Source organism: Centroberyx gerrardi, chromosome 7 (genome assembly GCF_048128805.1).
Source record: "Centroberyx gerrardi isolate f3 chromosome 7, fCenGer3.hap1.cur.20231027, whole genome shotgun sequence".
Classification (NCBI taxonomy): domain Eukaryota; kingdom Metazoa; phylum Chordata; class Actinopteri; order Beryciformes; family Berycidae; genus Centroberyx; species Centroberyx gerrardi.
This window is the reverse complement of record NC_136003.1, coordinates 13,198,957-13,220,547: the sequence shown is the minus strand read 5'-3', so window position 1 is coordinate 13,220,547 and position 21,591 is coordinate 13,198,957. Positions and strand designations below refer to the sequence as shown.

The 21,591-nt window shown below is 43.3% G+C and overlaps 2 protein-coding genes across 3 annotated transcripts in view; one reads left to right on the top strand and one right to left on the bottom strand.

The window, feature by feature from the left end:
• Positions 1–915: 915 nt before the first annotated feature.
• On the top strand, positions 916–9,845 carry rabep2 (rabaptin, RAB GTPase binding effector protein 2). Its single transcript, XM_071911914.2, has 12 exons — positions 916–1,103; positions 2,539–2,694; positions 3,401–3,483; positions 3,631–3,987; positions 4,212–4,307; positions 4,466–4,564; positions 4,883–4,996; positions 6,017–6,095; positions 6,354–6,365; positions 7,175–7,329; positions 8,146–8,262; positions 8,846–9,845. Exons 1-12 carry the CDS (start codon positions 1,058–1,060, stop codon positions 8,948–8,950), a joined length of 1,419 nt encoding a protein of 472 aa, XP_071768015.2. The 5' UTR covers positions 916–1,057; the 3' UTR covers positions 8,951–9,845.
• Positions 9,846–10,474: 629 nt separating this feature from the next.
• Positions 10,475–21,591, bottom strand: part of atp2a1 (ATPase sarcoplasmic/endoplasmic reticulum Ca2+ transporting 1) — an 18,485-nt gene continuing 7,368 nt past the window's right edge. The window contains exons 7-26 of one of the 2 annotated variants that reach the window (XM_078284592.1): positions 20,355–20,435; positions 20,177–20,262; positions 19,889–20,044; positions 19,655–19,796; positions 19,085–19,251; positions 18,832–18,920; positions 18,612–18,714; positions 18,290–18,421; positions 17,909–18,034; positions 17,482–17,700; positions 17,223–17,334; positions 16,788–17,011; positions 16,338–16,558; positions 15,761–15,963; positions 15,157–15,242; positions 14,905–15,038; positions 14,063–14,180; positions 13,044–13,161; positions 11,744–11,788; positions 10,475–10,773 (exon numbers count right to left, since the gene is read on the bottom strand). In XM_078284592.1, coding sequence (XP_078140718.1) covers positions 11,784–11,788; positions 13,044–13,161; positions 14,063–14,180; positions 14,905–15,038; positions 15,157–15,242; positions 15,761–15,963; positions 16,338–16,558; positions 16,788–17,011; positions 17,223–17,334; positions 17,482–17,700; positions 17,909–18,034; positions 18,290–18,421; positions 18,612–18,714; positions 18,832–18,920; positions 19,085–19,251; positions 19,655–19,796; positions 19,889–20,044; positions 20,177–20,262; positions 20,355–20,435 — 2,522 coding nt within the window. In that variant the 3' untranslated portion in view covers positions 10,475–10,773; positions 11,744–11,783. The remainder of the gene's footprint in view (positions 10,774–11,743; positions 11,789–13,043; positions 13,162–14,062; positions 14,181–14,904; positions 15,039–15,156; positions 15,243–15,760; positions 15,964–16,337; positions 16,559–16,787; positions 17,012–17,222; positions 17,335–17,481; positions 17,701–17,908; positions 18,035–18,289; positions 18,422–18,611; positions 18,715–18,831; positions 18,921–19,084; positions 19,252–19,654; positions 19,797–19,888; positions 20,045–20,176; positions 20,263–20,354; positions 20,436–21,591) is intronic. The other variant, XM_078284591.1, reaches the window with a different exon arrangement.

Here is a 21,591-nt window from a genome sequence, read left to right as displayed (position 1 = left end):
CTGAAGCCACACACCCCATAATACCAGTATTTATCCACCAGAGGGGATCCTCAATAAGAGAAAAAGCAGTTTTTCAACACATCCCATTTCCCTCTTGATAAAAAAAAAGTGTTTTATATTAGAAAAGATCATTAAAACATTGAATTATCTTAATTATTAGAGTAGCTCTTGGTATTTGTGTGTTTAAATGGAACATATTGTATTGCACTGCATTACTCGCAGTGTTGTAATCTCAATTATTCAGGATTATACATTTTCCTATAAGATAACAAGTATTTATTTAATCTGTATCATTAGGCCTATGTGACTCTTGAGCCCATGTGTGTATGTTAGACAAGGGGTTCCCAAACTTTTTCATGTCAGGTTCCCCCAAATAGATACACATGAGGCCACTGACCCCCAGTTGATAAGATTTTGTCTGATATCAGCATCCTCATATGAAATGATTTTTGTTGCTGGCCATGATGTGGTACAAGACAGGACAAATGTATATTATGTAGGAGGGGAGATGACAGTGGGGAGAGTCAAACCTTATTTCTGCAACATTCACTTACTGCCCTATCTTCAAAATTATTCATGGAAAAATAGTGAAATAAATAGAGAAAATAGTGAAATAGTGAAATGGTGAATACAAATTAAACCCGTCCTCATTTTGCCGTGGACCCCCTGGTAACCCCTCACGGACCCCTGGGGGTCCCTGAACCACACCTTGGGAACCACTGACTTCGTGGATGGATTGATAGACACTGCATTTATCTCAGGGAGGATATTTGGGTGTCGTTAAAAAGGCAGCTGGTGATTACTTTATTCCGTGTTGCCAGATACCAGATTAACCGCAGCCCGAGCTCAGACAAAGTGGGGAAAGGCATTCTGAATAGGAAGGAGGTTGACGTAATTTCCGTAGGCTTAGACCGGGGAAAGTTGTTTCCTGAAGTTGACACGGTGCTGATAATTTCACACCAAAGCTCCAGCGTTTGTACAAAATGACTTTGGTCGGCCGCACGGACTTGTGATACACTTTTTCTGTCAGACGCCCCACCTATGAACTCTGTTTCTAATGGAGCTGTCTGACGAGAAGGCGACCTCTAAGAATGGAGACACAGGTGAGAAGAAACCTCGATAAATAATCACTTACTTTACATCTGACGTGATTAGCTGTATCTGTCCGATAGAGTTAAGCGGACACCTTTACATTTTTAATTTTAGTCGACGTTACTCGTCTTCAACGGGACCTGTTGTGGGTAAAGCGCTTCTGTGCTGCTGACTCTTCTGTTGAACGATAAACGGCCTATTAGCCGTGTTAACATCCCTCGTTAAAACGAATGAGTGCTGCTAGCCGCAAGCTAACGTTTAGACAGTTGTGCCCAAACTGGGGTTCGAGGACCGCCAGGGGGCCTTGAGGGGGTTCTAGGAGCTTCCATGGGGTCCAAACCGAAATGAATATTAATTCAATTCAACTATTATTTCACTCAGACGACGTTAACACAACAAGAGAGTGTTTTCAGGTCTCACTCCCTCCACTGCTGTTACTCTGCCTGCAGTATAGACCAATATAATTCTGTACCAAATTGGGACAAAATCCTTCTGAATGAATCTAATCCAGATCTACTTGGGGGAGTCCTTTTGCATGGAAGAGTTTGGGAACCTCTGCTTAGAGCAACAAGTGTCACTGTGTTGATTCACCATAAGCGGACAAGGGCAGCCACCTGCAGCTGGAGCTGTACCTTAAAGCAGCTGCAAAGAACTAACAACAGTTAACTAACACTGAGGCTGCAACGTAACTGTATTTTCACATCAGTTGCACCCTTTGATTACAGCTAATATTTTTAAGTGTATGGCTCAGGAACAAGTTGGTTTTCTGTCCTGCGTAGGCAAAGTCAGTGGTTCCCAAAGTGGGCCGGGAGTCTGTGACAGAGTAGTGATTTGATGTTAGGACAGTGAGAGAATGTCTATTTTGATCATAGGTTTCTCTCTCCCCACTTATATCTCCCTACCTACTGTATAAACAGATTTCCAGTTCTGTACTAAATCATATCCAGCAACAGAAACCTTCTCAGATGGGGTCTCTAAGACAAAACCTTTCAAGTGGGTGTCCATGGCCAAATCCATATTCATTTGGGGGCCTTGACATGAAAGTTTGAGGAAATATGGACTAAGTAATGGCTGGCAGACCCATGTTTAAAGGAGGTTGAGTCCACCTTCTAAGCCTACTACTGAGCCTACTACCTACTTCTAAGCTGACACAAACATACTTAAATAGCTCTAGAAAACTGAAATGGTGGAAAGATTTTAGAAGCATATCTTGCATAATACCTTTATATTATCCATTCTATTCATTAGAGCTCACATCAACTCACTGTCTCTCATACCTTCACCTGTTTGTGGGACTCACTATCATATCAAACATGTCCACCACAAATGGATTCATAAAAGTCATCCAGTAACATATCAAGACTTCTTCTTGGGCTGCATGTACACTGTCCCTGTTGCTGCTTAACAACTTCATGAACAACACCGCAACTTGTTTGTCATTGTCAGAGGAGAGCCTGCAGGCCCAACTAGTGGATTGCCGAGCTCAGGTGGAGCATTGGCAGGGTGTGGCGACGATCTGCGAGCTGAGCAAACAGGAGGAGCTGACAGAGCTGCAGAAACAATGTGACCAAGAGATCCAGTCACTGCAGGAGGCTCTCAGAGGTCTGTGTGTGTGTGTGTGTGTGTGTGTTTCTACGTGTTTACATGTGTGAGACAGATTAAAATCATAGGCATGTAATGTGTGTGCGTGTAAATGCATGCATGTGTAATAACAGTATTTTGTGGTGTAGTCTTTGTGTAATGAGAGGGTAATCAAAGCCTAAATGATTTGAAGCTGGACGTGTGTGTGTGTGTGTGTGTGTGTGTGTGTGTGTGTTTGTGTTTGTATTACACCACTAAACTTTGCACCATAGCTCCCAAATCTCTCATTTGATCTCTAAACATTTGATAAAGAAATCTTACTGACTAGACGTTGTCCAAATGTGTATGTAGCCTAGCTCCAAGAAATGATAATAATGTTAAGGGGGGGGGGACACATTCACATATGGTTCAATTGTTCCACTCTTGTGACATCCATGTGTTATTATTCTAACTTCTGAAAAACCCTATTAATAAATCGTAATCTCAGATTCAGCTGTAATTCCTGATGAAGCAGGTTACACGCTTTTTGAAAAGTATCCTGGACCGATTATAGCTGCCCTATTTTTGTATGTTAAGTTCAATACAGATAACACCCAATGCTGATGAAGACAAGGCCTTATGGCAAACCCTCAAGGCATTTCATATTATAAAAGACCATCAAAATTCATCTGACTGGCCGGGTGATGTATGAATCCCTAATTATTTCCTTTTCCTGTTGTGTTGTCAGAGACGGCAGCGCAGTATGAGGCCAGGATAGCTGTGTTGCAGTCTCAGCCAGTGGAGTGGAGGAGAGCCAGTGGACAGAGCCAGGTGAGTGTGTGTGTGTGTGTGTGTGTGTGCGTGCCCCCCCTTCCCTCCCCGTGTTGATGAGAAATTGAACTTGTGGTAACATTTCATTTTCCAAAATGGATTGCTTATGTTTTGGAATAAATCTGCTCATCTGTTTTACTCTATTAGATCAGTGGAAGGAAAGGCGGGATCGATGCAGAAGTCGGCAGTCAAGTATCTCTGGGATCCGCTACCAGTAGCCCGGCATCAACGGACAGGTCCCACAGCCAACCGGCAGAGCTGGAGGGGGCGGCGGAGGGAGAAGGGGCGGGGCTCCTGGCAGAAGGCTACTTCTCCAGGCACTGCGACACGGCCTCGCTCTCCTCCTTCTCCTTAGACACGCCCTCCCTGCCCAGGAAACTTCTCCCTCAGGAAGACACCGCCTCCCTGGTTTCCACGGGAACTTTGGTGCCCGAGGCCATCTACCTGCCCCCACCTGGCCACCGGCTGGTCACACACAGCGACTGGGACGCACTCAATGCTCAGGTATTGATAAGGCAATGATGTTTCAAAGGTTTAGTGTCAGTAGTATTGAATTTTTGTGCAACCCTCTAGCACCAATTCACACATCTTGTAAGACTAATTGTAATTTTAGTCCAAAAGGAAAATAGTATAAAAAAGCTGAAAACAGTGAAATGTGTTAATTTTTCAGTGACAAAATGACTTTGCTGTCAAATGTGACTCAGGCTGTAGTGCTGTGTGTTGTGCAGGTGTCAGAGCTGCGAGGGGAAGTGAGTCGGCTGCGGACTGAGAGGGAGGAGCTGGAGAGAGAGCTGGACACACAGACCAACCACACACACCAACAGGTGGGCAACTGAGTGTGTGAGTGTATGTAAAGTGTGAGTCATTCACACGTACACACACACAGCGTCCACATAGAGACCAGATCACAACTACTACAGAGTGGATATGATATACAGAGTTACAGACATGTTAATTTGTGTGTGTGTGTGTGTGTGTTCAGGTGTCATTGCTCCAGTCTCAGGTCCAGACTTCAGAGGCCCTGCTCCAGGATTTGCAGAAATCCTTTAGCCAATCACAGAATGCGGTTCAGAGTCGGCTGGTGAGTTATTTCACCTAATTTTACCGATGATCAATTTCAAGTTATTTAACTGGCTTGTATAAAAATATAGAAATGCTGAAGGCCAGACATTAGCCTTTGATTGCGTATGCCAAAAAACATGTGACCTCAGCGCGTGATGGATCAACTAATACTTCACACAGTGATTAATCAACTAGCAGTTGAATCATTCCTATTGCTCTTCTGTGTAGAAACACCTACCAGGTATTTGTGTGTTGGTGTGCATCTTATTAACACCTTTATTCAGTAGCAGTAGGTGTTCAAATTTGCATGTGTGCGACTGCCTGTGTGTGAGTCCAGGCAGAGCTGTCCCTTTCCCAGAGGAAGATGTGCAGTGAGCTATCCAGGCTGAAGGGAGAGGAGATTGAGGATGAGGGACCAGACACCAGCACAGTGCTCCCAGCAACACTGCAGGTACAATTAACTGTCCCAATGTTTCCAATGATATGGGCCCTAGGAGTGCCATGATGCTCATGCAGAATCCATTTTTAAAATCCTGATAAAATATGGAATGCAACAAAATTAGTAAAATATTTAAGTGATAAGTAACACACTTTATATTAAGAAGAATAGAAACGACTTTTAATAGCGTTATAAAAATAAAGGGAGCAGGGGCTGTGTGTGAGAAGCGGTTTGCTTATGTCCGTTCAGAGGTGTGCCCCTCTTAGATAAGTGTTGCTTTTTCTCATCATTCTGATGGTAGAAATGTTATGGCAGGAAGAAATGCAAACCTTCAAAATATTTGCTTAACACACCTAAAAGTGGTGTTTTTGTGTGGGTCATGTGGTTTGTTTCCATAATGGTTATGAGAGACGTGGCAGGCTGTTCAGGGCAGTTGCCTCCTTGTTGAAGGCTTGCTTTTTCAAGCCTGGCACTGACTCTAAGGACAGGTATTGGAAACTAGATACTGCGACACAATGCAATAGGCAATTGCTTGCAATATATCCTTGTTAGCATAATTAATTAATAACATAATATACATTTTCATTCGTGTATGTATAATGGAGCCAAGATGTTGGCTAGACATGTAAGAGCTTAAAGAAACAAAATGACTAAGGTCCCTTTTTGATTTTCCTCAAGACTCTGTTGAATGTTTGCATCCCAGGCCGTCACTTGAAACCCCTTTGTGACCTTCAGCCTACAAAGTGGTCAAAGAGTATAACAGAAGTGTCATTGTCCTGGTTCTGGAGGTTTTTTGACCATTTATTTGTAGTTTAAATATTTAATTTGGCTCCACACATGATCAGTCCTACAATACAAATGGTCAGATGGAGTGTTTGTGTTTTAAACATTTAAAAAAAAATGGTAACAAACGAAAAGCCAATATACACCAGGAACCAGGACAATCACATGACTGCTCTACTTTTATAGCAAGCAGTCATTGGCCTCCTGCTTACAATACCAATGCATTCACTGGTTAACTGTGGCCTGCAGGGGGCGCACTGTGAGGAGCGCCTTCGCATTGAGATCGTCAACCTGAAGGAGCAGCTGGACACCCGGACAGAGGAGAGCGGTCGGTCCATCTCACTCTTTCCCTTCTGTGAAAAAAGACTGTAATATGTGGAATTTTAGTCAGTTACTTTTTATACCAGACATATTGTGCAGAAAAAAATGCTACATTTCCTCTTCAATCCCCCTAACCCTAACCCTGAAATTCAAAATGTCAAGGTATTCTTACGAGATGGTTTTATTGTTTTTGGATTTTTGTCAGATTTTTAATTGTTCCCTTTTTCTCTTTCTGTCTGCTCCCACCTGCAACTACTGTCATCAGAAGTTTTAGAAGGTGAGTGAGCAACTCATGCTTTATTATTGGTCTGCCTGTGTCTACTGATTGTAACGCTACACCAGCGTTACATTTAATGAAGATTAATTTCACCCCATGCCTAAAGTGAAGCAAATCAGAATTGTGAGTGTGCATTTGTTGTCTCTCCTTATGTGTCATGCCAAAGCAGGCATGCAGCACAACTGAAACACACCCAACATTTTACAGAGCCTTCCTCAGGGTGTGCTGGTTTTGCCCCTGAGTGTGCTTCCCCATTTGAGTGTCTTGTGCTATTGCTGCCTATTGAGAATGCACTGCCATCTGATACTTGTTCATCAGTGTTTTGCTTGACTGCAAGGACTTATACTATAATCTAAAATGTAAAAATGCTGTTTCAATTCAAGTCAACATGCCTGCACTATGTGTGCTCTGTGTGTGTGTCTTTCTGTCTGTTTGCCGACCCCCACCCCAAACCCTGCATGGACAAATACATCGGGGATTAGCTATACTGTATATGTGGTGATGACTGGTTAACAGGAGGATTCACACTATCGCCCAACTAATAGACTTCTGGCTTCTGTCCATTGCCTAATTATAAAATGTTAGTTTTAACCTTATGCTAATTGCCAAGTGTTGAATAACTAACTTCTAACATTATCAAGGGCTCAGTGGTCTAGTGTGTGGTCTGTAACTCTAACTCTGTGTTAATATCACTAGTCATCACATTTCCTGTTTACTGACAAGAAACCAGCATCTCAACTTAAATGCATCAATGTGGTGATGGTCCAGTGCCCCATCTCTTAACACTGCTTCTGACTGTGTGTCTCCAGTGCAGCTGTCCAGTCTGAAGACGGAGACGGAGAGGATCCAGGGAGAGAAGGACCGGTTGCAGGCTGAGCTGCTGGCCTGCCGCACTGAGCTTGAAGCCCTGCGGGTGGCGCTCTCTCACCTGCAGAGCAGCAGCAAGGCCCTCAGTAACGACAAGGTAACTCCATCTGGCTTTTAGCTCGAAACTATGTTTTACTGAGGATGCGTGCCCAGTAGCTGTTGCCTATGTACCTCAGTGATTCCCACTGGTTTCTTATGTTATTTGTATTGGTGACAAGCTGGAGCAGCTAAGACACACAGAATAAAACTTAGAATGGACTGTGCACAGGCACAACAGGAAGCGTTGTAAATGTGTTATTGTTTGAGTTGGGGGAATTTATTTGTGCTGTCACTAGGACTACATGATTATGGCAAACATGTTGATCCCAATTATTTTTCTAAATTTTGTATTCACGATTATTTGTCTCAGTTTCAGGAAACAAAATTTTCTTAACATATTTTCACTTGTCAATTAGTATTTCTCAAAGTCTGTTTTCAATCTCTTATTGTTGTCCTTATTTACAAAATTCAAATAAACAGTCACAAATGTGACTGAAAATATCCATGCATAGCACATGTATATGTGCCACTGTATTTTACTTACTATGTTTTTCCAAAGATGCTCTATGTAAGGTTTCTCTGCCTACTTCTGCATCTTAACTGTCATTTTGGTCACATAGGAGCACGTTGTGCATTCAAAGGTTGTGATTGGTCGCATGTAATGAAAATGCTTGATATACCACACTGGGACTTTCAGGGGAATTGAAAATATAACACTCCAATATCACTGAATCACACGATTATTTAATTGTACAACTCTAGCTGTCATAAATAAATCCCTATTGAAAACAGCAGTTTCTGGAGGAGTCAAAGGTGGAGGGACAGTTTTGGATGAAGGTTGCTGTAACATGACTGTTGTCTCTGTGGCTGTCAGGGGGCGTTGCAGCAGCAGTGTCTGGAGCTGCGCAGCCAGGTGATCAGCCTGCGCTCCCAGGTGGACACCAGCCAGACCGTTCAGAGGGACTTTGTCCAGCTCTCCCAGTCACTGCAGGTAGGCTTCGCTTTGTAGCCTGGCTCCATGATTGGGATGGATCAGCTTTACATGCAGTGGGCGGTGGGAGAAGTGGGAGAAGTGGGCTTGTGAGCGGAGGGGTGACGGTTTGACTGCCCAAACTGGCTGGAAGATTCTGGGAAACTCATTAGCTGCTGCACAAACTGATTAAATCAGTCCCAAATCATTCTAGGTTATCCTTTAGGATTTTCTGTACATATATCATTTTCAAACAGATTGTGATAACAGTCACTGGTGCTATGTGCTACAGGCCCTGGGATCTGCTCTATCAGTGGATTTCGTTGTGTGACTTAGTCATCTATTGGAAAAGTGTCACACAGGGAATCAATTTCCAAAATTACAGTAAATGAAGCATCTGCAGAACCAGAGCAGTGAGGAAACTACATTTTTTGTCAGAATGTGTCATCACAACTAATTATTGCTGTCATATGTTACCAAGAAAAGTTGAATTGAAAGTTTCTGTGTTTCTGTCTCCCTCTTTCTCTTTTTCTCTCCCTTCTCTATCTTCCTCTCTTTCTCTCTCTCCCTCCCTCTCCCCCTCCCTCCCTCCCTCCCTCTGCAGGTGAAACTGGAATTAATCCGGCAGGCTGAGCGTCTCGACCAAGTCAGGGAAATCCTGGGAGAGGGAGTGGGTGAAGATGGTTACCCACCCTCTGACGCCACGTGAGTCTCGGCTCGCCACATTGGAACCAAAGAACACAGAACAAGATGAAGCATTCCAAGAGTGACCAATAAGAGCCCAGCCTGACGTAATCATGGCAACATGGAATATGGACGCTACGGTAGAATGACCACTGGGATCATCATGGCCGGTGCTGCTGCCAGCGCTTGTATTGTAACTTGAGAGTAGGCTCACTTGTTCTTAAACAGAAAGATTTGTTTTGTTTTGAGATGATGTTTGGATGTTGTGACAAAACAGTTGCTTTATGACCAAACTGATCTTCACACGGGAGTGTTTGATGTAACACGAGTATTTCTGTGACACTGTATTAAATTGCCTCACGCTCCCTTTTTCTTACGTGAAGTAACATATTTATACCTGTTGTTTCCTGCTCCAATATGTAACTTTATTAACTTCTATTTATAAATCTGACATGAGACACCAGCAAAACACTCAACAGTATAACACCTCATTTTGCACTGTATCTGTAATTAATATGATATATAAACTACATAGCTACAAACTACATGCAAGTATGGATGGTATTATCCACAGTATGGAAAGTATTTTGGATTTTCTTTGTGACCAAATATGAGGACTGTTAGAAGCTATGAACCATAGTGCAATAATGAAGTCATACATGTATCTGAAATACAGTGACAGCAGTCTCCCTGTTGTGATGCCACCTAGATGAACTGCAATTCAGACATGATTTTATTATATATATATTCTTTGATTTTTCTCTTTTTCCTCAAGCTCAGCAACACTAACTTTTCCTCTTAACCACAACCATATCGTGGCTTTTAGACTTTGGGAAAGAAGTCAAGTGACTTTAAAATCGATGAAGGAATGTGAATGTCAACTTGTCATTGTTTTGTGTGTTAATACACATTGAAAACTACTGATTGGCTGTGTTTTCTTCAACCTTTGTATTCATGACCAAATACTATTATAATGTAAGACTGCTCTAATTTGTTTTATACGGTAGTCCCATCTCAGCATGATTGGCAGAGAGAAATTTCAACTTAGAGTATTCATATATCACTTTTAAACACCCCCAAAATTCTGTTGAAATGTTATTGGGCAAAAATAACCAGTAGTATGAAATTGGACATGAATTCTGATACTGTATTTAATTATGGCTATAGCTATTCCATTTGTGCAACAGTAGTCAGAAACCAAACTACTTTAATATATTCTCAGCATATTAACTAGCTACAAAGAGTTTCAGCTCAGGCAGGTGAAAAAGCAACTGCTGGTAAGAAAGTTTAACACTTCAAAGTAATGTTCATCAAATAGATATTTAAGGATAATGTACTGTTGCATAAAAGCAACAGAACTTAAGAGGTCATATTGTGGTCAGTGCTATCACAGATAAATGATTGTTATTGGCCACAACATAGTCTTCTCATGTTCTGCTGGTTAACTGTACACTCACTAATCTATTTACAGCAAATACATACACTGAACAAATACGAACAGGAAAAAAACAAACTGAAAAACGAACCACATCCAAGTTGGACAATTCTTTTTTTCTTTAATACATGTTTATTCTTTAAGAATAGAATAATCACAGAATAGTTTTAATAACTCACCTATATATTAATTTCAGTACATACACAGAAAAAAATATTTTGCAGCTTTTTTTGGTGTTTTTTCCGATGGCTTATGTGTTTTTTTCTTTTGTATTCATGCCACTTGATTTTTGATCACTTCAAGTGACTGTTGGCACGCTCTTTATGTTGCCACTCTTAGCCTTTTCTCTCCATCTTCTCTGTCTTACTGTAAGTCTCGTCCACGCTCTGTCGCACTGTTCCTCTAGACTTTCCCTGGAAGGGCAAGACAGCATCGAGTCAGTTGTAAGGTAATGACAGTGTGCTGATCTGAGGTTAATGTGTTCAGATGGACTGGATAGTCCCTTTGTTTAAAGAGATACTCTATATAGTGAATTAAGAGTCTCATGTCATATTGTGGGGAACAAGTTTCCACATTTCTCCCTTGATTTCCCTATAAATTGCATTGTTGGTGTTCTTCATTTAAACTAAGTGGTACCACTAGTTGCAAGCTAATTGGCTTGCTTGCAGCTAATGGTACCCATTAATTTCAATGAGGAATGCTCACAAACTAGTTTTTGGTGAGAATATAGAAAGTGACAGTATAGAAACCTTTTCCTTTGTGATAATTGTCAAGTGAAAAACTGAAATTCAAATTTGGAAGTACCCTTTAAGCTTCTTCTGTGAGCAAGGTCAAGAAAAAGAGATGGAAAAAGGCTGCATTCATCAGACAATCACAGCTGAGCCTTCAAGGTCTATTTTCCCGCAACATCTAGATTATGTTTTACCTTGTTAGTAAAAATGCACAATATTAGTTTGATAAAGGTCATCTAATAGAAGCATCATTTTTTTCAGTGGAGGCAGACACCAGGGTTTTCTACTTCTAGAGGAGCTGCACGGCTACTTCAGCAACTACTTAGCTTTTTCCAAGGATTAACACCAAGTCTGCCATACAATTCCATGACAAATTAATACATATCCAATGGCAATTCCTGACAGATTTAGAGCCAGCAGAACTGATGACAGCTATATTCAGTCCAAGTACATTAGTCCAGAAAGATTGACAGAAAGAGGGAGACCAAAGAGCCAATATATATTTAGCAAAGAAATCAACAAAACACACACAAGCAGGCATCGTCCGCTCGTCTCTCAGAGTCACATAAACATGGAAAATACATGAAACTTTCAACACAGCTGCATGCAGAGCATGCAGCTGTAAACACTAAGCTTGAGTAAGGGGGGATACCTTGTTGTGTTACAGGGATATGGAGGAGGGGGAAACAGGTTTAGGCTGGATTGTCATAAAGGGAGTGGTGACAAAGAGGGTCCAAGGAGAGGAAAGTTGGATTAAGGTCATCAAAGTAAACGACACAAAGATTAGAGGATAGAGGATGGAGGAAAAGTACAACAGTGTCAGGGATGAGAAAAGTGTGGAGAAAGGTTAAGAGTTGAAATGCATTAAAAGACATTTAATAGGGAGGTAAATTATTTCAACAAATTATCCATAACGTTCCATTAATCAATTATTATCCTTTTCATTTAAAAATTACTGAAAGGGTAATAGTCTTGGTGTCATAAGATCAGGTTGAAATCTTAAAGATGGAAGATGAGAACGTATTCTTAAAATATACACATATACTGTATGTTTAAAAGTAGATGTGGGGCCTTGTATAGACAGTGCATCTGCTAAAAAGGATGTGTACATATTTTTTACGCAGGTTTCTTGTTATAAAACACAAGCAGCAGTCAATTTGTACACATTTGAATGAGCTTAATATCCACACCCCATCAACTCCCTATTACTGTGGCTATAAATGGCTGCTGAAATGGCCCATGTTTGCCTGTTTAGTATTTCATTTCTCATTCAACACATTAATTGCCAAGAAAATAGAAAAAGGGCATAGCTGTAAATCACCAGTGAGTCATTGTGTGTGGGGTCTAATATGAGTCCAGAAAAAAAAGGATATTATTTGGAGGCATTTACTGCCATTATAAATGATAGAAATATTCTAAAATGGTATGAACTACCGCAACAGTAATATAGAAAGTTTTGGTGCATATCATCATCAAATCCCATAAAGTTGGTATGACCTCTTCTCACCAACATCTGCCATTGTCTTCCAATAGTACCAAAGCAGCCATTATACATCAATACGCACCAACATAATGCACCATAATGACAGTGATTTCAGTATTGTCACAAATATGCTTCATTCACTGTGGTAAAGTAGCTGAGCTTGCTTTAGCCTACTTTTACCATTCTGCGTCGCTATATCCCAGACCCAAATCCATTTCAAAATGTGTATACATGGTGTAGAGATCACACATAGTCTCTCAGGTCATGGTTCTTATAAATCATAAACTTTGCATGTAAAAATGTGCACACATCTTGTTTTGTGCAGATGCGTACATGAGGCCCCTGGTCTCTCGAATGTATAGGGCAGGCTACATCTCTTCTGGATTGGTGAATTTTTAAATATCGGTACACGATATGAACATAATGCTGTTAGAATTTAGGGTGTTAAACAGGTCAATGTTCGGCTTACCCTCCAGATATGTGCGGGCCACAAACTTGAGAAGCTCGTCAATGAGGATGACTGGGAAGGAGAGCTTGAGCACCATCAACCACTGCTCCACATTTAAATGAGTGAGCTTGAAGATCATCTGTGAGGGAGAGAGCACACCATGTTAATAGGTAACAATCTCTGCTCAGATTCATTCAGCCAGTCATCTCACATAGCGACCATAAGCATTTCAAGGGATTCATAAACCCTTCCAACTTCACATAAATAAGGGTAGTCATGGCAACTGATATTCAGGGTAGAGCTTCTTTATAAGAGCTGAATTATTATGTTTTCCAAGGGTGGCTTATTGATCACACTTATTATTATAGCTATGGATGTTAGATAATGCATTCAACCGGCTTGGACCCAACTTATTGTTTCAGTTATGAAGTCCTGAGGCGTTCTTGGTCTAAATTCCAGGCAGATCACCCTACGATATACACTCTAAATGGGTAGATTAAGCAGCTACACAGATAGCAAGCAACTCTTGGCACTTTTTTTTTTTTTTTTTTAGAAAATATAGTAATCTGCTACCAAGAGGCTACAGCAGCTGAGAGAAAATGTCTTATCTTCCCTGTGAAGTGAACAGTTCTTACAGGTTGCTAGCGGCTGAGCCTCAGCCGAGGGTTTATCACTGTGCCATGGGGCCCTGGTACACTGTCTCAGGAAATAGAGAAGCTTCAGAAAAAATAAGGAAAAAGTGTTTTTTCACACCAGCTGAGTGGTTCACTGAAGCCTCACAAAGCTATCAGCAGACAGGCTTGAGACTGTCTCGAGTGTAACATCCTAAACGACAGCCCTGTTAGTAATCAGGGCGACAGAGCGATGCGTTAAAATCCATAAGTAGTGTGAGAGTGTGAGCGAGAACGAGGGTGGGAAAGGCAGTGTGTGTGTGAGTGCGTGTGTGAGGCGGGGAGGAGGAGTGGGAGATGAACGGCCTTTGGAGCCTGAGGGGCGTTTGTTTTGGAGAAGAGGGCTGTAGTGCAGGAGGCCAGACTCACGGGCAGGGGGTCGACGTAGATGATCATGAAGTGGAGGGACATGGAGAGGCTCATGGCGCCCACCAGCCAGCCGTTGCTCCAGGGGGGCATGCGCACCAGGGACTGGTTCTCAGACAAGCTGGGGGCAGGGAGGAGGAGGAGGAGGAGGAGGAGGAGGAGGCGGGGGTGGGAGGATGGGGTGGGACGGGGAGGCGGAGGGGTACGTTAATGCATACTAAACATGTGTAAGAGTGCGTATGTCTGTGTGTCGGGGAGAATGAATACAATTAAATGGGTGCGAAAGGGCGTGAAGAAGCATGTGAGCATTGAAGATTACATGGGCGAGCGGTAAAGGAACCTGGACTAGGTTTGCAAAAACAATGATCCAATGAGTATGCTTACATCCACACCAGTACCATGTCAATATTCAGGATGCTCAAGGATTCTGTTTTTAAGTTGTCTCTTATAAACATAATTTTCACTAATCCACATAAATTTGTGTTAAAAGCCTACAATGTTATAGTTTAGAGGTTACATTGTGAATGATTTGAACACATAATACTCCAAAATAAAATATGTAATTATTGTATTCATATCATAATTATGATAATCCCATACTTCTGATGTGCTTAAACTGTTTTCTATATTTTGCAATAAGCTACTAAGCAACTAAGCTTCTACAGTAGTGTCTATGTGTTTTGGAAATGAATGCGAATAACTTGAATTACGCAGTTGTTTGTGACTCAAACCCCTGAAAACATCTTAGTTCTAAGGTAATATTTATTCCAAAATTGAGGTTAGGGCTAAGGTGGAAGTTCAGCACAGTAACCACAACGCCCTGTGAGTGAAAGTCTTGGTCAGACCTGTTGAGGGCGTTGCACATCTCGATGGTGACCAACACAGACAGAGCCATGGTCATGGGGGGAGCGGCCTCGAACACCTCGCAGTGGACGCCGGCAAAGTCCTCGTTGTCCTCGCTGCACTGCATGAAGTGTGACTGGGAGGGAACGGGGGAACATGGAAACAAATTCATATGCAAAGTAGGGTACAAGTTTGTGTTTTTGTAGAGAGGTGGTGTAGTTTTTCAGTTGGGGCAGAGATGATTAAACACTAACCAGCTGGTAGAAAGTGATCATTGGGCCTTCATCGCAGTACAGGAACCACCAGGCAGCAGCTGCAACAGTTGCGGCACCAACGTAACCTGGAAGAGAGAGGAGGAAGTTTATTCATCACTTATTATTGTGTCTTAAACTCATGATTCTGAACACTTTCATCCAAAGCACCCCAATACTGATAAATATTTGTCCAGGGACTCCATGTGAGACAATTTTGCCATTTTTCAATTTGTTTTAGTGCCGCATGGTGTACTACACTCCAGTAATTTTGTCTGATAAACAGCTGATCTGTGCAACCTCATTATACTGTTGAAGAAGAGAATGAGTCATCTGTTTATTAGAAACATAAAAGCAAACTGAACCATTTAAAACTGAACAAGTCAAATGCTCAGTAGGTAAGAAAACACTCTGAAACAAGCATCACATTTGGTAGAATGAAAGACTGAACAAATAAAGGGAGAACAAAACTCAATAACAATGATAACATTATTATTAATTTCTATCACAAAATTGTATTATTTGCCACATGCTTGTTCCTGTACTAATAATGAAAGTAGGTGGATAAGACCAAAGTAAAAAATGACAAATGCATCGTGTCTCGTACCTCCAATGGCCATGTATCTGAAGAAGAGCCAGCCGGAGATGAGGGGCTCCTTGGGGGAGCGGGGGGCCTTGCCCATGATGTCCAGGTCGGGGGGGTTGAAGCCCAGAGCGGTGGCAGGCAGACCGTCAGTCACCAGGTTGACCCACAGGAGCTGGACGGGGATCAGAGCCTCGGGCAGACCGAGGGCGGCTGTCAGGAAGATGCTGGAAGAGTGGGTGTGAGGGAAGGAGAGGAAGAGCGAATTATTGTGTCAGTTTTCATACAGTAGATTTGTGTCTGAAGATGGTCATGGTGCGACACACCTGATTTAATGTATTATGTTTTTCATTATCTTAAAGCCATATTGATCTGAAGGCTTATGCTTAAATGCTTGAGATTTGTATCTTAGACAACTATAAATAGTGAAGTTGATGCCTGTGTATGAATTTCTTTCCAAAGCCTTTGCCTTTCCATCAAGGCAAAGGGCGGCTGCTTTAAAGAATCTAAAATATAAGATCGTTTTGATTTGTTTAACACTTTTCTGGTCACTGCGTAACAGACAAAATTAACACAGTATATTTCCATGGACATGACTCACCAGACGACCTCGCCTACATTGGAGGAGATGAGGTAGCGGATGAACTGCTTCATGTTGTTGTAGATGGCTCTGCCCTCCTCAACAGCAGACACGATGGAAGAGAAGTTGTCGTCAGCCAGGACCATCTCAGAGGCAGACTTGGCAACGGCAGTGCCAGAGCCCATGGCGATGCCGATCTCGGCCTTCTTCAAGGCGGGGGCATCGTTCACTCCATCACCGGTCTTGGTGAAGGGTCGAGGGAAAATGGGGGAAAAAGGTTAATAAAATACGACAAGAAGTGTTTGAGCTTGCCTGATGCAATGAAACCACTAGAACAGTCCCAGCGGTGCAAACCCTATCCATTTCCCCCTCAAGTTATACTATTTTATTCCATTTGAATAGCAATGCACACAAGAAAGTATACACTTCCTACTGATAAAGAAACTGCTCAGTAAATTCCTTTCCTCTCACCATGGCAGTAATCTCATCAAAGCCTTGTAGGAACTCAACAATCTTAGACTTGTGGGACGGCTCCACTCTAGCAAAGCAGCAGGCCTTGCGGACGGCAGTCTTCTGCTCATATGGGGACAGGTCATCAAACTCGCGACCAGTGAAGGCCTTGCTGGTGACATCCTCCTCCTCAGAGAAGATGCCAATACGACGGCAGATAGCCACCGCTGTGCCCTTGTTGTCACCTGGGGGGACAGAAAAGAAGATCTAGTCTTTTCTCTTCAGCTTTCCCTTGATTTCTCAAATGCTGAAAACGTCATCTTCTCACATAAGCATTGTATAGAAGGTGAAAGGGTATAACTTGAGAACTTATGAGGAAAATAACTGCAGGGCCATGGAGGTTAATAGAATACTTGTAAGTCTGTGTGCAATAAGGAGTATAAAAGGTGTGCTGACCAGTGATCATAATAACACGGATGCCAGCGGCCCTGCACAACTCGATGGAGCTCATAACTTCCTTGCGAGGGGGGTCCAGCATGCCCACACAGCCCACGAAGGTCATGTCAGTCTGGGGACAAAATGAAGAGGAAAGTAAACTGGGGGTGAAGTCATTACAGTCTGTCCTTTAGAGCTACTTGCAAGCAGGGGATTGAACCACAAGACTTCCTGTTTTTGCCGATGCATCTTACTTCTGTAACTCCCCTCGCCCGCTCACCTCGTAGTCGGCAAACTTGGTGGAGTCCTCCAGGTTCATCTCCTCCTTTCTCAGAGGCGTGTCACGGGTGGCCAGAGCCAAGCACCGGAGGGTGTCGCGCCCGGTGCCCCACTCCTTGATCACTGTCATGATGCGGTCCTTGACGGGGCCGGTCAGGGGGACGCGGGTGGTGCCCACGCGCACATAGGCGCAGCGCTCGATCACACCCTCTGGAGCACCCTGAGGACGCAGGTAACACAATCAAAATTTGCATGTCATTGGTGAGCAGATGTTTGGTTGTTTGGTTCTAAAAGGAGATGCACAATGGAATGTGACTTGATCAGATTTAGCTCCAATTAGTCCATTTCATGCAAATTTAGAAGCTTGATCCTTCATGATAGTTTTGCTATAGTGTCATAAGTATGTATGTCTTGTGTCACCAGCTCACTTTGACAAACATCTTGTTTCCCACAGGGGCTTTGGAGGACTTGGCAGGGGAGCAGTACACCGACATGGACTTCCTGTCTCTGGAGAACTCCAGGGTGAACTCCTTCTTCATCAGCTGCTTGATCACCTGGAAAGAGGGTGAAATAGAGGACAAGGATCAAAAATCAACCCAAAGGCTACTCCAGAATAGGAGTCAAGCACCCTCTGTTAATATGATTTGTTTTGTTTGTTTATAATTTTTTGCACTGAATTTTGTTCAATCTCAAACTAATTGACTGAGCTGTTTACCCAAGAATCAACCAAGTATGTGCCAGCTAGATAATTTACAAGCCATAAGTCAGGACACTCCATACTCTCTGGGAGTCTCTTTTTGTAGACTTACAGCACAGCAGGCGTTGGCCCTTTCCACCTTGGACAGGCCGCGCACTTCAGTGTTGAACACGTTCATCTTCTCCACCAAGCAGGACAGAGCTGTTTCAGTGGCCTCACCCACTTTCTCATAAATGCCCTTGGACTGCATCACAGAGAAAGAAAGAAAGAAAGAAAGAAAGAAAGAACTGCATCAACTTAGAGCACCAGAACAGTTTGAAATTGCATCCAAACTTTTCTGAATGTTATGCCTTTGATGAGAGTCAGGCAGTTTAGGCCTTTTACACCTAAATGTAAAGCTCATGAAGACAAAACATCCTGAATTGTCTCCTGACCTCATTGTAGTCCAGAGAAGAGTCGTTGCACAGAGCGCAGATGGTAGCCAGCTCAACCAGCCCGTCATACTGGCCGCACTTCACAGAGCCGCCATTCTTAGTACTGAGAGAAAAAAAGATTGGCAGCAATATGTGGTCAGTGTATTGTTGCTTGGGCTATGCATGTATGTTTCTGTGTGTGTGTGTGTGTGTGTGTGTGTGTATTGTGTTCAACACTTACACTTCTCCCTCGGGGGTGTACTTTGAGCCTGAGATGTCAAACTGTCCAAGAGAAACACTGTCGCCGTCCACTTTGTCAATGATGAACATCTGTGTGAAAACACAACACAAACCACAGTCACAAGATGCTGCTGTATCTCTTACAAAGATCTGCTCTCCCTTCATTCAGTTCCACACTTTCTCGATAACAGTGTGAATCTGTTTGCAATGAATGAAATGGTGTCTCCTTATCTTTTGTGTGTGTGTAAACCTACCTTGGTTACACACATCTGGTTGGTGGTGAGGGTGCCAGTCTTGTCGGAGCAGATGACGGAGGTGCAGCCCAGGGTCTCCACAGAGGGCAGGCTTCTGACGATGGCGTTCTTCTTGGCCATACGGCGCGTACCCAAGGCCAGGCAGGTGGTGATGACAGCGGGCAAGCCTGAGGTGGAGGGAGAGAGGGAGCAGAGAGGAAGAGGGACTGAATGAACTATACAATCAAGGTGACTCAAGGTGGAAAACCATCCGGCGGCTATCCAAATGGAGGAGTTCATTGATCTCAGGGTCTTATTCACAAGTGAGGGTAAAAGGGATTGTGAGATTGACTGCCAGTTAGGTGCAGCGGTTGCAGTAATGCGAGCGTCTGGAGATCCCCCAGCTGGATATGAGGTAAGAGACTGGATGAATGGATGGATGCCATCAAGGTGACCTTAGACCCTAACCCTAAACCTACAAAGTTCAAAGATCAGCAAAACTGAAGACAGATCATACATTAAAGATTAGATCATACATAAGGTAATCTTTGAGCTCCACCAACTAGATACAATGGGAGCGCAGGGTCTTACCCTCAGGGATGGCAGCCACAGCCAGAGCCACGGCAATCTTGAAATAGTAGACAGCGCCGCGGAGCCAGGAGCCTCCGTGGACGGGGTCGTTGAAGTGGCCGATGTTGATCATCCACACAGCCACGCAGATGAGGGAGATGACCTGGAGGACGGGGAGTCAGAGGGACGTGTGAGACAATTTCAAAAAGCCTGCAGGACTGTCTGCTACTCCGCCTGCCTGTCTGTCTCACCCACCTTGGAGAGCTGCTCTCCAAACTCGTCCAGTTTCTGCTGCAGAGGGGTCCTCTCCTGCTCGGTGGCAGCCATCTGGTCGCGAATCTTACCAATCTCAGTGGTGACGCCGGTCGCGATGGCAATACCAGTGGCTTTACCAGCAGCAATGTTGGTGCCCTGGACAGAAAGCAACGGATTTCACTCCAAGTGCTACACACTTAATATGGGTTATTGTTGTTTATGGTTATTGTTATAGTTATCATTAAGGAATCATTATAGGAAGCAAGGGAGGGATGGAATGAGACTCACAGAGAACAGCATGTTCTTCTTGTCCTGGTTGACGGCTCGGGGGTCTGGGACGGCATCGGTGTGCTTGATCACACTAACAGACTCACCTAGAGACAGTATTGGGTCGGGGTTAGGGAAGGTTTAGAGGTCTGTCTGTCTGTCTATCTATCTATTTGTGTATCTGTCAATTAACACCCACCAGTAAGAATGGACTGGTCCACACGCAGGGTTGTAGATTTGATTGAGATGATCCTGATGTCAGCTGGCACTTTGTCACCAACTAGGAGACACACACACACACACACACACACACACAAACAGAAAAACAGTTACTTTAAATCAATCATCAGTATACTTCATTAACGTTCAGACTCTTCGCCATGTAAACATGTTCAGCTCCACCTTTAAATAAGTGAGAGTATCAATAACATTGACTGCATGGGAGCATCAAAAGTGCTGCAGTGTTATAGCAGGGTGGGAGGGGGGAGGGGGGGGGGGGGGTTGATTGACTGGTTTTAGCACTCTGGATGGATAGTGTTGTTGCTGAAAGCTGATACCACAGTCAGAGCCAGAGGGAGAGGGAGACCTTGGGGAGACTGCGAAATGAAAAGAACAGGTGTACAGCAAAGAGAGAGAGGGAGAGAGAGGAGAGAGTCCGATAGATATTAAGTGTATTTATACCCAAGCTCAGTTTTTTTTCTTCCCACAGCAAGTTCCTTGAATCCCCCTCCCTCCTTTTCTGTGATTGCCTTAAAAGGGCCCATGTTCATTCTCAAGGACATCAGTACCCCTGCACTCTCACACCACACACACACACACACACACACATGCATGCATGTGACTCTTGACGTATATGAGAGCATGAGCAGACAGCATGAGAGATCTCTCCTTTATGCTAAACCAGGAGTCACAGATAGAAACCAAGATGCTGCTCAATGACAGATGTCCAAGGACAGACCAATGTCAGATTGGTGGCAATTTTTCACTTCAAAATAATAATCAAACATCATTACAGTCATTCTGGATTCATTGAGAATTCTTCTAGGGTCCCAATTTTCAAATCAGAGGAAAATAAAAGGCATCCAGACCCAAAAGTTGAGGAAGCCTGAGCTTATCACTGTCTCCCCTCCCTCATCACTGCTCATGTGAGGACACAGTGATGGGACACAACACAAGTCCAGGCCACAAAGCTCTGAATATGCACTGGACATCAGCAATCCGACTCTGAGGGCGTATTCCAATCAGTAGGGATCAGCTCTGACATTCCCTTCACCCTGCATGGTTTAATGCATGGCGTTCTTGCCCAGGGAGCTGCTCTTGGCACTGGAACCACAAATATTGCTTTGAAACAATCTTAGAAACCACTCAACTACATTGAAGTTTGGGTAAAGACAGCAGTTAGAGACAGAATGGAGAAACCCTTCACCCCGGGGATC